The sequence below is a fragment of the Heliangelus exortis genome, chromosome 6 (assembly GCF_036169615.1).
Source record: "Heliangelus exortis chromosome 6, bHelExo1.hap1, whole genome shotgun sequence".
Classification (NCBI taxonomy): domain Eukaryota; kingdom Metazoa; phylum Chordata; class Aves; order Apodiformes; family Trochilidae; genus Heliangelus; species Heliangelus exortis.
Window position 1 is genome coordinate 10,806,465 of NC_092427.1, and position 17,166 is coordinate 10,823,630.

General features: G+C 44.4%; 1 protein-coding gene across 3 annotated transcripts in view; it reads left to right on the plus strand.

Annotated features, from left to right (window-relative positions):
• Positions 1-5,716: 5,716 nt before the first annotated feature.
• ADCY5 (adenylate cyclase 5) overlaps positions 5,717-17,166 on the plus strand; it is a 200,692-nt gene continuing 189,242 nt past the window's right edge. For all 3 annotated transcript variants that reach the window (XR_011726474.1, XM_071746644.1, XM_071746645.1), the window contains exon 1: positions 5,717-7,808. Coding sequence is in view for 2 of the 3 variants with exons in the window: in XM_071746644.1 (XP_071602745.1) it covers positions 6,798-7,808 (1,011 nt within the window). In the remaining variant the exon portion in view is untranslated. The remainder of the gene's footprint in view (positions 7,809-17,166) is intronic.

Sequence of the window (17,166 nt, forward strand, 5' to 3'; positions counted from 1 at the left end):
AAAAACTGAGTGATAATCTGAAGAATATGTATGTATATATAAATATAGGTGTTTCAGGTGTCTTCTTTCAAATCAATTATGTTGATATCCATTTAAAATTAAGCCCTTTGTTTCTTCTGCAGCTAACATGCCTATAAAAAAATAGAGTAGTTGTGGAGAGGATAACAGGAAGTGGAGGGCCTTCCAGTCAGTCTTAACACTACATTGCTTTTATGAAATCAGTTCACCTTCTAGTTAAAGGTTTCTTCAGGTAAAACACAACTTCTTCACTTACCAGATATGAAAAAAGATACTGTGTGTTGAATTTCTCTATTAAGTGACAGTCAATGAAAAGATGAGACGGAAGAAGAGGAGCAGTATGGGAGGATACAAAGCTACTGTTGTGCTTCACAAGGAATACTTGGGAGTTGACCACACATAAAACTTTCTTCCTTTTTTCTTCTGATAGACAGTAGTTGTGGGTTTGGGGGTTTTTTGTTTGTTTTATCTTTTTTTAGAGCTTTTTTTTTTTTTAATCATTGGGGGGTTGATGTTTGGGGATTTTTTAAGGCAGAAAAAGCCCTTAATGGATATGCTGCAGTATTTTCTCTGGAGTGCTGATGACATGAAGTCCCTTTCATTCTCCATGAGGTGTTTATTACATGGCCAAAGGAAAATGGATGCACTGGCTTAAGTGCTGTTTTAGTCCTCTGTTCCTGAGTATAAACAAACTACTTCTGGGAAAGTTACTGCTTTGGGTATTAAATGTCCTTCCTTACTCAGCTTTTTGGTGTAATTTAAATTAAGTAAACAAAGCACTTTTAACTGTTCTGAAGTTAGCAGACTGGAACAGTGGAAAGTTTTCTTGTATCAGCAAGAAAATGGATGTGAAATTGAAAGTAGACATTGTTAGTTTACTTAATGAGACTGGATGCTAACAGTTATTGTCAAAGCCCTACCAGAAGTAAACTGTGCAGCAGTAAGCATTTATGGGCCAGTGTGCTCCAGGTTCCTGCAAGATTTTGAAGAAACAAATCGCTGGTGGAAACGTGTAAAATGATGTACCCACTAGTGTTAAAAATAACTGTGTGCTTATTCTTGTTTACATGTTTTAAACTGATAGTTGTTTGAAATACAAACTACCATTTCAGTCCTAGCATGTGAATGCTTAAGAATTAACGTACTGTACAATCTCTTGTTACCTGCCCATTGAAGTTGTCATTCAGAATAACTTCAATAAAAGAAAAGTCTGATTTTGTATATTTTTATCCAAGACTTGTTTTCTCATTGGATAGGCAATTTTTTTGCTTTTTTTTTCCTGTCCTGTTTACCTGTTCCTGACTGGGATGCAGTCACTGAAAAGCACGAGCCAGACGTGAAAGAAGGACAGAAGTCTCAGAGAAATTCCTGCAACTTGTGTCTGTGCTTGGCTCCAGACCACCTACAACATGTACTAATCTCATGTCAGGGTGAATAACGAAGGGGATGGGCACAGAAAATGACAGTGTTTGAGTCTAGGTTTTGCAAGTCTTGAGCACGGAATAAAACTTTTCTGTGCACCCTCTTGAGGTTCCTTACATAATTAGGGCTGTTCCATTCTATTTTTTTTTAGTGTAAATTTGATGGGCAGAACTGTCTGACTCTGGACCTTGTTTTTGGGTGTACTAAAGTTAGGCTTCCTTGTAGTGGAAGTTGATGAATTTCTGGTGTGTTTGGTGCTACAATGACAGGGACTATCACACACACCTCCATTTTAGGCATGTGTGGTCTTAACTATTGGTCCCCCTTAACTAAGTATTGTCATTTTATAAGTATAACTTAAGACTGAGCCTCACTACAGCTTATGTAAAGGTAGTTGCTAAATTAGTTTAAAACTGTATACCTTATGTGGCAAAAGCATAATTGTTCTGTTCTGAGCTTCATACAGGCTACTGGAGTCCACTCAGGACAAATATTTCACTCATGCCAACACTGCTTTGATGTTGTCCTTAGGTGAGCTAGTAAGGCTGAAGACTGAGTAGGTATATATGTACTACAGGTAACAAATGAGCTGCTGTGTTGACATTCTTTGTAAAGAATTGGAATATTCAGCTCCTTTTTTTTCTTGATGGCAGTATTACATGGAGTCTCTGTGAATGACTACATGAATTCTTTGTGTTATGGTGAATTTCATGACTCAGTCCTGTGTTGTGTATGTGCAGGTGCATGTGTGGCAAAACTGCATCCCAGCTCTAGCTTAGAGTCATTCTTTATAAATTGACTTGATAAAGTCACCAAAGGAAAAATTAATTTTTCTCTATATATAATTTAGTAACAGAATATTTGCCTGAATGTTCCTGTAATAAATGTTGGACATTTTTAGAACATTTTACAGCCACATGGGATATATTGTTATTTTGCTTTGTTGGGTAACTCAGGTGAGACAAACATAGTTCTGCATTTGCTGTTTATAATTGGATTCCTGAATTATAAACAGGAATTGGGATTTGAAGACTGGGATTGAAGAAAATGAATTTTAGAACAAAAACTGTAGGAAAGCTATCTGTATTATATAGTGGTGTTCCCCAGAGCACAGTATTGAGACCAGTTCTCTTAAATATCATTGTCAGTGATCTGGCCAAAGGGATTGAGTGTACCCTCAGTAAGTTTGCAGGCAGCACTAAGAGGACAGGAGGGTTGATCTGTCTGAGGGTAGGGAGACCCTACAGCTCTCACCCTGCAGGCTGGATCAATGAGCTGAGGCCAGTTGCATGAGGTTCAACAAGGCTCAGTGCCAGGTCCTGCATTTTGGTCACAACAACCCCATGCAATGCCACAGGCCTGGGGAAGAGTGGCTGGAAAGCTGCCAAGCAGAAAATGACCTGGTGGGTGGGGTACAGGTTGACACCTGGATTAATAGGAACCAATAGTGTGCCCAGGTGGCCAACAGCATCATGGTTGTATCAGAAATAGTGTGGCCAGCAGGAGTAGGAGATGGATTGTCCCCTATACTTGGCACTGCTGAGGCCATATCTTTGGATACTGTGTGCAGTTTTGGGGCTCTCACTACAAGAAAGACATTGAGGTGCTGGTGCATGTCCAAAGAAGGGTGATTAAGCAGGTGAAGGGTCTGGAGCACTGATCTTACAAGGAGTGGCTGAGGGAGCTTGGGATTGATTAGCTTGAAAAAAAGGCAGAGTGGAGACCTCTATGGTCTCTATAACTACGTGGAAGGATTGTGTAGTGGGGTGGGGGTTGGCCTCTTCTCCTATGTGGATAACTATAGGAATAGAGGAAATGGGCTCAAGTTGTGACAGGGGAGGTTTAGATTGCATATTTAGAAAAAATCATTCCCTGAAAGGGTTGTCAGGCACTCTAAACAGGTTGCCCATGGAAGTGGTTGAGTCACCATCCCTGGAGGAATTTCAAAGATGTGTAGTGTGGTGCTGAGGGACATGGCTTAGTGGTAGACTTGGCAGTGCTGGGTTAATGGTTGGACTTGATGATCCTTTGCAACCAGAACGATGTTATGATTCTTTAATCTGTGTCCGTAACCTTACAATATCCTACAATATCCTACAGTTCTGAGATACAACAGTCAATAATATGATCACCTAAAAGCTGGCATTCAAGATTTTTAGTATCTGTGTACAATCTCACATCTCTTTTGTCCTGTATGGACACAGCCCATAGCTCTCATTGCATGAAGACCTCATTGCATGAAGTGCCCAATTATGTGGCACTACTCTCTGCTCTAATACAGTAAGTTTTCACAAGGTAGAGATTTCTTGAAGAGTCTTTTCTAACTGCTCATTTACCTTTCTTTAAACTCATCACCTGATATTTACCTATCTGTTTTTGAAGTTAGAAACTCTTGTTTTCTCCTCTTGCAAGGACAAAGCCTTTTCCCCCCCTCTGGCTAAGGAATTTTTATTTAAAAACCCAACATGTTTGTCTTCAGCTTTAGCATCAATTATTGTAACATTAGAAAAAAAGCAAAATTTTTGATGTGTCAAACAAAATGATAGTAAAAAACCCCACAACATATATGATATTCTAGAATTGAAACTAACGATTTCTGGTACCTGTATACATCAACTTTCTGGAGAAGGGGCTACAGCTCACTGTACAGTAGAATCCTGCCTTCTATTCAGGCTTCCAGAGGCTATCATTATGCAATAGCTAAATAAGACCTGACATCCCCAGGGGGGGAAACATAAGAACCTTTAAATTATTTGCCTTTTTACTTGAGGAATACTGTGTTGATATCCAGAAATAAGTGTAGTTAGATGTTGATATTGGATCTGGAATGTGCCTGGTTCTTATACATGCCTTATACTTTGTAATTTTCTGTCAAGCAGAAGTAACTTTTAAACATTAAGTTGTGGCTCATCTTTCTTCATTTACTTGGTTTTACAGTTGCACATTTTTGTGAAAAAGTGAGATATTTTTCTCCTGATTTAGACAGAAGATCTCCAAAATGGGACTTTGAGTACAAAACGAAGACCTGTCCCAACTTACTGATGATGAATGGTTTCTGATCATGATTTACTGATCATGAATGGTTTCACTGTCTTTATCCCTGGAGTCAGGCACTGTGCAGCTAGAGTAACCAACAACAGGAATTCTCAAGTTTTGTTCTATTCCAACTGTAGCTGATTTTCCAGCTATATCCACCAATGCCACCTCTGTACAAACCTTGTGTTGTCCCTGTCCCTTGATATCCACAGCCTCAGTACCACTACTACTACTAAGGACAACTTGTGAGCTGGGATTTTTGATATTTGGACAAACATCTAGACAACTGTCAGTTTCAGCTATTTAAGCTAATCAATTACCTGATTTGACTGTTTTCAATAAAACATGATACAGAGCATCAAGTGATAATATTAGTACATATTATGTACATATTACCTTCAAAACACTGTAAATCACTAAATAGCTAACTCGTACCTGCAGAAAGAGTGGATCAGCGGAAAGAACATTGTAGTAGCAGTTTGGTGTTCGAAATGTGTTGGAAACTGCGGTGGGCTCCTCCCCTAGCCCTGAGCAGTCTGGCTAAGCAGGTTAGAGAATATACCCTGCAGCATGACTGTCCCAGCACCCGGGGATGAAGAGGTTGGTTGGAGATTTGGTGGTTGAAAAAAAACCCAAAACACCACAAAAACAAAACCAAACCTAAAAACCAACCCCCAAAAGCCTATATTAGTATTTTAGCCTTAACTATTGTGTTAGTAGTAGGTCCAGGAATAGGTACCGAGGCTGGGGGAAGTGTCTTTCTGGGCTCTGTTCTGGCCACCGGTGCTCGGTCCCGACGTTTCCGTCGTCGGGAGCAGGAGGCAGGTCCCGTTTCCCCGAATCCTCTGGGGAAAGCTACTACATAAGAGCGCACAGAAGAGGGAGACAACTCCCCCCTTGCCTCCCGTTACGGGGCGGGGACGGACAATCCCCGCTCCGCTGTGCCGGGTGGTACCGGGGGTAGGGGCGATCCCCCGGGGTCCCCTCTGCGGTGCCGCCGCCTCAGGGAGCGCCCTCGGGAGGCGCCACCAGCCGGGGCGGCGCGCGGCGCGACGAAGGAGTTAACGGCCGCCGCGCGGCTGCCCGCCCCTCGGCCGCTCCTATTGGCAGCCCGGCTGCCGGCGGCAACCAATGGCGGGGGGCGGCGTCGGGGGCCGCGCCAATGGGGGTCGGCGGGGGGCGGTGCCGGGGGCCGGCGCGGCCGGCGCCCGGTTGAATGGGGAGTACAAAGAGGCGCGGGGCCGGGCCGGGCCGGGCCGCTGCCGCCCTCACTGACACAAGCGTGCCCGGGTCTCCTGCCGCTCTTTGCCCCGCGCCGCCGCTCCGTTCCTCTGACAGCGCGGGGTGGTGGGGAGGGACAGCGCCGAGCCCCCGCCTCTGTTATTTATTTATTTATTTATTTTTAATTTTTCTTTTTTTATCCTTTCCCCTCAGATTTGCGGTTTTTGGTTGTTTTTTTTTTTTTCCCTTTCCCCCTCCCCGGTGCCCGTAGAAGAGGTTCTCCAGCCGCCCGGAGGCACCGCGGTGTAGCGGGAGCGGCAGCCGGAGCGGCGGCGGCCGTGTGCATGAGCAGCGCGGCTGCCGCCGGCTCTGCTTTCCCGCCGGGGCTCCGCCGCTGCTGGGAGGTGAGGCAAGGCAGGGGCGCCGCCGTCGCAGCCCGGCCCGCCGCGGGCAGTCCCCCCGCCGCGCCCAGGGCCCCTCCGGCAGGGGATGCTACCGCCGGCTGCCGCGGCCCTACGATCCTGAGCCTCCGTACCCTCCCCGCCGATCAGCCCGCGGCCAAGCTGCCCGCCTCCCCGCGGGGCGGCCGGTGCCGCAGCCCGCCCGCCCTGCGCCCGGCCACGAGCGGCGGGTGCCGGGCCGGCGCGGCGCGCTGCGATGCGGCTCCCCGGGAGCCCCTGTGGCCGCCTCGGCCCGGTTGAGGGCGAGCTGCCGTGAGACGGGGGCGTCCCGGTGCCGAGCTCGCTCGGGTGTGCCAAAGCACCGGGGCCGACGATGGCGTCCGCCACCGCCGCTCTGTCCTGAGGCCCCCGCCGGGGAGACCCCGGCTCTGGGAGACACCCGGCGACTTTTCCGGGGACTTGCGGGTTTTGGAATTTTTTTCTTTTTTTGTCTTTTTTTTTTTTTCTTCTTCTTCTTTTTCTTTTTTTCCTCTTTTTCCTTTTTGTCTTTTTTTCTTCTTTTTCTTCTTTTTCTTTTTTTCCCCTTCTCTCCCTGTTGTCTTTTTGGGTTTTCTCTCCTCTGCTTGTCTCGAGTAGTGGAGGAGCCCTCTGTGCCTGCCTGAAGGTCATCCCTTTGCCCACTGCCCCTTCCCTCAGGGCATGTCCCGGTCCAACAGCATTAGCCCCCCGGGCTTCGGTGGCCCCTCGCCCTGGGCAGGCACCGAGCAGCACCGCTCGGCCTGGGGCGACGCGGAGGCCCGGGCCAATGGCTACTCCTACCCGCCGGCTCCCAACAGGTCCTCGGGCAAGAAGGCCTCCCGCATGTCGAGCAGGTGGAGGAGCGAGGAAGACTACGAGCCCCAGGTGAACCGGAGCCGTGGGGAGAGTGGCTGCAGGATGATGAGCTTTAGGTCCAAATCTGCCTGGCAGGAGCATGGTGACGACAGCCGACGTCACCGTTCCTGCCACCCACCCAGTGGTGATTCCCCTGCTGCCCCCAACAATGCCAGCCCCCGACAGCTGGGAGAGCAGGGGGAGGTACGGCCCCGGTCTGTCGAGCTGGGGTTGGAGGAGAAACGCATCAAGGCCAAGATTGAGGAGCTGGAGGAGGAGGACGGGGACGAGGAGGACTCCGAGGCGGCCTTCTCCATGGGCAGCTGTTGCAGCAGTCTGTTGCAAATCTTCAGGTCCAAGAAGTTCCAGTCGGAGAAACTGGAGCGCCTCTATCAGCGCTACTTCTTCCGACTCAACCAGAGCAGCCTCACCATGCTCATGGCCGTGCTGGTGCTGGTCTGTGTGGTCATGCTGATCTTCCATGCTGCGCACGGCCACTATGAGGTATCCTACGTCGTGGTGCTGTCTCTGGCCATCCTGCTGATGGTGGTGCTGTGCATGGTGTGCAACCGCAATGACTTCCACCAGGACCACATGTGGTTGGCATGCTACTCTGTCATCCTGGTGATCCTGGCAGTGCAAGTGGTAGGGGTTCTGCTGGTGTGGCCCAGGAGTGCCTCGGAGGGCATCTGGTGGACCGTCTTCTTTATCTACAGCATCTACACGCTGCTGCCGGTGCGGATGAGGGCTGCGGTCATCAGCGGGGTGGTGCTCTCTGCCATCCACCTGGCTGTCTCCCTCAAGATCAACGCGGAGGATAAGTTCCTTCTGAAGCAGGTAGGTGAGCCCCAAGCCAGTTTCAGGTATGCACTCAACAGCCCCCACCTGCTCGCCACATTAAAGGGCAAGGAAAGCCGGGTTGTCTGACTCCCACAGGCCTACTGCTGCTGGAAGGCTGATGGGGCTTTCTGTTGAACCTCCGAGGTTACCTGCCACAGGATGGGATGTTGTACAATGTGGTGGCTAGCCTGTAATCTTGCTGCTTTTATAGCTGTGGTGTTTCCCCATTGCTCCTTTTTATTAAGGCTCTCAGTGTTTGGGAAATGTGCCTTGCTGGTTTCCTGTGACCGCTGCTCCAGTGCTGTCAGCCTGCCCTGCTAATGCCCTTCAGTTGTATTTAGGGTAAACAGCTCTGTGCTTAGTGCATCTGTGGAGTGGTATCTGAGCGTGCTGCTGTGTTACTGAGAAATGTGTGGAAAGTCTTTCTGGTTTTTTTCAGCTGGAGGTTATCCTCGTGTGTCAGGCTGGAGTCTGGGTTTGGTGTCAGTTCAGTGCTTGCTTGGGGATTAGAGAGTGTGCTCCACAGCAATGTGGAGAAAGCTTTTGGTTAAGCAGGAGGCTGTCTGCTCTGAGATGTGCTGGAAATATCTGCGGTGATGATTCCCAGAGTTCATGTGCAGTCAGAAAAAAAAAAAAAAAAAAAAAAAGGTTGAAAGTATAAATACAGATTATTATTTAGCTGTGATATCATGTTCAACTGAAGCAGTTTAAGTCATGGGAACAATAAGACTATTATCGAATGCATTACAGTGCAATTTTTAATTACCGTATCAGTATAAACAGTGGCAATACAAGGCGCCACTCTTGCCTTCAAGAGAAGTAAGCAGCCTTGGGGCTCATGTGCTTACCAGACACCTTGGCAATCGGGAAACCATTGACTTAAAACATTGTAGCTACGTGGGAACTGCCATCTCTCTGATGAGCAGTACTCTGAACAAGGATGAGCTGTCACAGAGGCAGCCCTGGCACTTGTATGTAACTGGGAGTTGTTTACTAAAATGCAGTGTTTGGTAGCTTTACAACTTTGTCACATAATTAAAAATAAAGCCTTGTGCTCGCAGTGCCTGCCTTGAGTCTTCTTGATTTGAATTCCACCTATCGCAGTGACAGGAAAAGTTGTGGGGGTTTAAATAAGACCTCAGTAGGATGGGGCTGTTGCTGCTCTGCTCTACAAAATATTCCATCAAATTATGCTTTCTCCCCCCCTATATTTTCTGCATGACCTCCCCAGCCCCCTCCCCAGTTGAGCCTGCCTGGACAGTTTCTGGCTTTGTTCTCAGTTTGTAACAGATGTTTTTATAAACAGTACATGGCATATTTTTCTTATACTTGATATAAATGGCTTCTTGTATGTTTCCAGCAGAGCATACACTGTAAGCGGGACAGTTGCTGTTTTTCTGCTTGACTTGGAAAAGTTTGCTAATGGCCTCAGCTCTTCCTTGCTGGGGTTCTGGTCCTGCAAAGTCTTGTGTATGCTCTTTACTTAATAAACCAAGACCTGTCCTATTGAATTCAGTGTATGGAGGCTGCCTGCTTACATATGAAGGCAACACTTGTCATGATTATGGCCGGGAGACTTAGCAGCCTGTTATAAGCAAAGTTGAGTTTGGAGGATACACTGAGTGCATGAGATATTGTTATTCTGGAAAGTGTCAGTAACTGTATTTTAATGAAAAAGAGCCTAAATCACAAATGATTTGACTCCCTCAGTGGAGCATTTTGGATAATGATAGCTCACTCCCTTTCCAAATGCAGTGGGGTTATTAGTCAGATACTCAGTTTGTCTGTGTATGTGTACTTGTGGAAGGTAAAAGCATAGGCACAGCAAGTTGCTTTCCTTTTCATGCTAACACTGGGTTGTCCTGCAGATTAGCAATAAATGCTCAGGTAATGAGGAATGTCTCAGGAGTACTCTTATTTTGTTTTTAAAGGCACAGTGTCTCCCTGTATTGCATATTTATTTTTCCTACTAACACCAGATCATGGCCTCTATCTTGCTGTGGTCTGTATTGGCGTAGATTCCTGGCTGAATCCTGGCTGGATTCAGTGGGGTTGTACAAGGCCAAAAATCAGATTCCTTGCACGTTTGCGTATGAACATGAGCTGCTATCTCTGGCTGGCTGATAGAAAAATCTGCTTCTGCAGAGCACATAGGCTCTCAGCTATTAACAGGCCTTTCTCACTGGGACTGTATCTCGTTGCCATGGAAATCTGTTGTGTTCAGCCCCAGTGGTGCACACAAGCCCTGTTTTCCCCCTTCAAACTAACAGGGGCAAAGGTAGGCGAACACCAGATAAATTGTGAGGAGAGGGTTAAATTGCTTTCAGTGACTTCATGCTGGCAGTCAGATCAGCCTGGGTTTTGTAGAGCAGGAGTGGATCTGAATACATTGGTGACTACTTGACCAGGTGGTTCTTTATCCACAGCAGTCACAGAAGAAAGCCTGATTAGGATGTGTATCTCCTTTCCTCTCTTTTCCATGGAATTTTTAACTGTAACACTTAAGCAAGTTCTCTGTGTAGGCTTTTTTTTCTTTTAATCTTCTCCCTGGTGTTTCCAAGCCAGGAAAAAATCATATGTTCTTGTTATGATCAGCTAACATTCAAATCTGGGTGACTCTTGTGGAGACTCTTGAGCACTTTTATGAGGCTCAGGAGCCTATTAAAAACATTGCTGTTCCTCTTTCTCAAGACTGTGAATTTCTTGATTGTAGGTCCCTTTTGGGAGAAAGGCAACTTGTTGGCTTCCTTTGCTAAGGATGTATGATTTTATTGTCTGAATTTTCTAGCACTACTGGCCATCTCTATCACCAGACTGTCTGGTCTGAGGCTATGCTAGTCAGGCTTCATGGAAGGGTTAAGACAATCTGCTATTTCTCAACTGGTAAGGTGACAGGAGCAAAGGCAGTTGTGGTTGTTCAGTCTTAACTGAGCTGATTTTAAAAACAATTATTCTGGGGTTGCTGCAATTTGAAAGTAGTCTTTAGCTTCTTTTTGCTTCCTAGAAGACTCCGGGGTCTTTCAAGAGTGCCCTGAGCATCCCTAGCAAAAGCAGCAAGTATACTTGGTACCTCTTTGAACCTGATCAGGTAGAGGCAATGATGTTGGCTTCTTGAATTGATGCTTGATTGGAAGAAAAAAATGCTAATTAATACAAGCTATAGCATTATATTCAGAAGTTATGTAAGGCCGAGGCAGAGGAGAAAAGGAAATCTTGTGTCCAATAATTTACTTTCATCCAAAGACTGCTGCTGGAAGCTGAGCACATGTAATGTATGACTCTCCACCATATACAAATCTTGATTGCTTAAAGGTTGTAGGCTTTTTGTCTGGCTATAATCAATCTATTCTAGAGGGACCACTTTTGGATCTGTGGGGTAGGGGGTGACTACATTTGTCTCCATGTTTGTGTCCTTGTAGTGTTAGCTGCCAGTTTGGATTATAAATGTGCTTCAATGTATACAAGCTGTCTTCCTCTCTTTATATATACAGTGTATCTCTTTTAAGCCAGCCTTTTCCAGGGGCTGTTTTTTTGTAAATTTTCGGGCTCTGAAAACAAATTCAGCTCCAGGATTCACAGAAGAATGAGGTTACTTTACATGCGAATGAGGTTATCTAATACTGAAATGAGAAAGAAATCTACTATTTATCAATAAACTGTCTTGCATTTACAACTAAGATGGTACTGAGATTTTATTCTGTGTTCTGGTAGACAGAAACAACCCAGCTGACCCACAAACTTGTACAGGCACATGGGAAGAACTTAGAGTGTAGGGGCTGCAGATGCTTAACTGAAGTCATGTGAGCAGACCAGCTGCTCGCAGTGAGGAGAGTCTTGAGTAAGCACTGACATTTTTGTAAGGCTAGGGACTAAGGGAGAGGGAGTTTCACAACAGAGTTTATTGGTCTTTGAATCAGGCTTAAAAAGGGATAGGGATTGTGTGTGGGAGTGGGTGAGGACTGGGGTAAGGGATAGGAACGCCATACAGAAACCTCAAACCAACCAGTAGACTGAGGTTAGATTTGCTCCTGGTTTCCCATCCAAACCAGTTTTATTGTAACTTTCTTAGGCGCCCTGTTGAAGGATACTATTAAGCCTTTGTAGTTTATTAACTCAGTGTGAGTGGGTGATTGTTAAGGTACCACGAAAACAGAAGACTGTGAAAGATAAATATTTTTTTCTCTTTCTCTCTCTTTCTCTCTCTTTCTCTCTCTTTCTCTCTCTTTCTCTCTCTTTCTCTCTCTTTCTCTCTCTTTCTCTCTCTTTCTCTCTCTTTCTCTCTCTTTCTCTCTCTTTCTCTCTCTTTCTCTCTCTTTCTCTCTCTTTCTCTCTCTTTCTCTCTCTTTCTCTCTCTTTCTCTCTCTCTTCCCTTTTCTTCCCTTTTCTTCCCTTTTCTTCCCTTTTCTTCCCTTTTCTTCCCTTTTCTTCCCTTTTCTTCCCTTTTCTTCCCTTTTCTTCCCTTTTCTTCCCTTTTCTTCCCTTTTCTTCCCTTTTCTTCCCTTTTCTTCCCTTTTCTTCCCTTTTCTTCCCTTTTCTTCCCTTTTCTTCCCTTTTCTTCCCTCCTTTGTTTTTTTCCCCCTTTTGTTTTCCCCCTCTTTCTTTTTTCCCTCTTTCTTTCCTTTCTTTTCTTGTGCCAGTAACCTTATCGAATGAGAAACTGAAACGCTCTGATTTCATTCCTCCCCAGCTTCTGCTGCAAACTTTCTGCAAAGGCTCTCTGATAGCATAGTTGTGAACAGCTGCCCCAGCACCTGGCCCTTGTTAATGGCACTCTAATTCAAGGCTTCTCATGTTGAGCTGCTTCTTGCTCAGCCCCTTTTCACGTGTCCCCATCGTAACAACATTACTGTAGAATTCCTGGTTCTTTGCTTCTGAGAACTGTGAATGTGTTGGCCTTTCTCCTTCTCAGTCCATGTTAAAGGTACAGGACTGATCCACAGCTGTGTGGTGGCTGCCTTGAAAGTGTAGCACTTCAGTGGAACCAATTCTAGGAAGATGTTGGTGTGAAAACCCAACGGTCTCCCTTTTTCATTTTCCTAAATAAACTATTAAAGCAGGACTAAACCCAACTTCTTACTGTAATAGGATATCAGCTTGAGTATTGTAGCTATCTGCTAGCATCTTGTAAAGATGCTTTTTAGATGCAAGTTAAGTGATACTTAACAAGGATCTAGTCACATAGCAGGAGAAAGAGTACTGTATGTTCCATCTCAGCCTCAGCATGCTTCAGATATGTAGGTGATGACTAATTTCAAGACTAACAGATTCTCAGAAGTGTGTTGTTCAAGTCACTGTACTGTACTCCACTGTCATTGTCTTTGTGTGGTTTTTATTCATAAAGACAGAGAGATGTGCTGCCTGAAATGCAGATAGATCTTTATCACTTTTCTTATGGCTGTTTGCTGCCTGTTTTACTTTTGTCCATCTGGAAAGTAAATTTGAGTAATGTTCATTTAGGATGTGATTTTAAGGCACTTGGCTACGCAGGGCTGGATACCATGTACCCCAAACAGCACTTAATGTCCTGTTCTGCATAAACATTGATATCAGAAGAGCTGCTTATGCAGTAAGATATGGTCCATCAGTGCTAGCAACTGAAGAATTTCCTTGAGCTGCACTATGAAATTGGTAAAAACTAATGATTTGCAGTCTTGTCTTCAAAAAATAAAAATGGCAACTTAAAATATTCAGTAACTGTTGCACTGATAGTTGCCTTCCCTAGTGTAATTCTGTAAAAGAGGTAATTAATGAAATCCCTGATGTATTGTATATCAATTAGGCCTTCATAAGAATATTGTTTGTATCTCTTGGGAATGAGTGTGTTGCTTGAATTTGCAAAGACATATCTGTTTTTCTTACCTCCTAAATCACCCTATGATCCTGCTACCTCCTGATATCTCCCCCCCTCCCCTTGATTTATCCTCCTTCCCTGTATTTTCTTGATGTTTCACTGCAATGTTCACTGGTAGCATTAACTGTTAGAGTAATACTGTTTCAGTGCTATGCTTCTAATTTCTCTGAATTTCTGGACTCTCAGTAGGTTTATTGTCTCCATACACTGACTTGTTTGATTCACTTCTCTTAGCCTTATGGTAGCAATCAGAGTCTTATAGGTGGTTTGGATTTTGGCAAATTGAAGATAAAGCCTGATGGGGATACTTTAGGTGCATTGCTCTGCCAGATGCTCTAGTTCCAGCAAAATGCTTGTCCTAAGCATTTTAATGACACGCTTGAAAAGGCAGGGTGTGCTAGTTCTGTTTATTTCTAGAGAGGTGAAAATATTTCAGCAAAACATTGGGATTCATCAGGATGCTTGAGGCAGAAGGAGAGCTTTCCATGCCCTAACCTTACAAAGCAGTCATTGACTTGTCCTTCAGTGTCCTGGGTGTGAGGGTTTGCATCGTGACCCCAATACTCTGTCAGAGACCTGTCCAAGGCAGGACACCTTGTTTACACAATCTTTTGTGATTAACTACGTTCAGACAATTTACAAACCTGAATGTCAGTGGAAATAAAATAATGATTATCCTCATGCTAAAGTCTCTCTGGAACTGGTTGTGCCCTCGCAGAGCCTGAATTGGCTCCAGCACTTCCTAAATGCCCTTTTGCTCCGAGTTCATTGTTGCTTGGGCAGCACTGCTGAGGTCTGGGGTGGAAGAGAACTGGGACTCTGCCCAGCTGGAATGTGAACTTTGGGCACCAGACTGTTCTCCAAATGCATTCAATTTGTGTTTGATTAGCTAATCTTTCAGTCATGCACCATAGTGCGCTCTCAGCCTTTTAAAAAAATAGGGACAATTACTAACTTTTTGGCCATGGCAGTAATTGGAATAGTTAGTATTTTGGGAATAGCTGCTTTTGTCTTCATATTTTGATACTGGGTATTATTCTCATCTTCTAATTGAACTAAAAGATTGTGCCTTCTGTTGTGGTAGAAGATGCAATCCAAGATCTCCAGCAACAGCTGAAACAGAGAGGCAAAAAATGGTATTGTTTTTACAGCAGCTTCCACGTATGTAGTAAAGTGGATAGTAGTGACTACACTGTGGATAGTAGTGACTTCTGAAAATCTGTACTTTGAAAAGTTCTGTTCTCTCATTTTTCTCTTTTCCTGTGCAGGGGGATTCAGTTCAGATAAAATACCTGCTTTTGTTTAGGGAGGTAGAAGACAGGGCTCCAAGTTTTGCTTGTCTTGGGCAAGCTTTAGTTGCCAGTCTGCTTTATATTGCAGAATTTACATGACACCTTGCAGAAGCAATGTATCCTGAAAATGCAGTGCAAAGGGTAGCTGGAGTGCACCAGAGCTTTCTCCGAGCCTTCCAGCTGCTACATGATTTCATGATGTGCTACATGGGTTTTTTTTCATGGCCCAGAGGGGTAGGACAGTGGCAAAGTGTGTGCAAGGAATGTTAAGATTCACAGCTTCTGGGAAGTGGGTGGAGTTCCTGTCTAACTGCTGTGTGACTTTTTTAATCTCCTTTGAGTCTTGTGTTTTGATGTGGGATATGCTCAGTGTTAGTTCCTTACCTCCTTCTGAAGTCTAGCCTAGTGATCTGAACTTGTGATATCTTGCATCCAAGTAATGTTCTTTCTTATTTTTGTTTTGAGATTGATTATACTTTTAAAAAAAAATGTTATTTTGTCTTTACTTGAGATGTATTTTGCTGCTGCCAGAAATTTAATTTGATTTCTTATTATGGAGTCCTCAGGGCAGGTAAGCACACAAGGGGAAATCTCATGTGAATGAAAAAACACTACCCCAAAGATATTAAAAGGGATAACTTCGTTATGAGGGGGTGTGAGAAACAGACAAGGATTTTAATATTTGTCTCCTGAACTCCAAAATGTTCTCACCTTACCATAGGAAAGCTTGAAGTTTCTGGCACTTAATGAGATCATACATAAAATGGCTGTCAGGCCAAGGCAAGAGTCAAAGCACTTTTTAGCACCTGCAGCTGGATTTCTCTCAAGGAAATTATATTTGATGTTTCATGATGGTGATGAGACTTGCCAGCCTCAGCACTGGCAGGTACAGGAGTGGCACTCTTGAACAGACCTGTGGTAGAACTTAGATGAGGTGGTCTTGTTCTGACACTTGAAGAAAGGGACTGAACACAGTTTAAAGCTCTGCCTTTAGCTCCTGCTTTCAGCCTTGCATTTCAACATTCAGAAAGCCCTTCTAACCATCAGAAGCCTGGTAGTTGGCCAAGCTTGTGAATGGCTTCAGCCAGACACAGTTTTACACCACAAAAGTGATGCATTTAGACCTCATGGTTTGAGAATTCTCCCCAACAGGACTGATTCTAGTGCCAGGCTGGCCTCACTGGTGCTGAGTAGGATTTTCCTTACTGCATTCCCATACAGCCTGTCATTGTATTGTCAGGCTTTGTTCTGCAAGTAGAATATCTTTATATACTTTTTTCCTTGTGTTTATGAGTCACTAATGCAATTGCAATGTATTCTTATTCTCTTCCCCAGAAATCCAGAACACAAATCATGTTTGTGTGCTTAAGATGTTATCCTGACTGTCTGTAATAATAGATATCAAGTAAATCCAGTGAACACTATATGGTCATCACTTTTGGCTTCTCTTACTTCATAGCAGCAGAAGTACCAGAAGAGGAGTTTATTTCAAAGTAGCCTTCATCCTGCCCTGATTTGGTTATTAATTCCTCTAGTTAGATTGATGCTTCTGCAGTTTGAGTAAGTTTTCAAATGTACTATTAAACTTGCTTTTCTCCTCATGGAAAGTTTTACACATCCATGCAACACCTATATTTTATTTTTTTTTTTTTACTGTTAATTGAGCCTTTGTGCAGGGCTTGGCTGTCAACTTCCCTTTTCCCAGGAAACTTTGCTTTTGAAAGCTTGAGTTTGGGTTTAAAGCTGCTCTACAAATTTAACACACACACTCCACTAGTATCAAAGTGCATCTTTGCAGACAGTAGACAAAAGGTTGTGTTGATGCAATAGAGGGGGAATATAAATGAAGAAATGTTTGTGTTTTATTTTTTCCCCCACAGACATTAGAAATTGATCTCTTGAAGTAGCAACTTACACAAACTCTTCTTTCCTTTAAATGTGTTTGCAGCTCATATAAGACATTCTGTCTCACATAATAATCAAAAGAAAGGGCTATGACTTTGCTTGCAAAATCTGTCATAAAACATTGCTAATGCAGACAGTTCCCTGGCTGTATTTTTCCCCTCCAGAAAAAACTATGTCTCCTTGCCTTTATTCTCTGCTCTAGACTAAGAGCTACAAATAGTGATCTCTGTGTCTCTCAGACTCTGAAAACTGAATTCTTAGAGCTAGGGATGCACTAAGGGACTACTCAAGTCAGTATTTCTAAAAA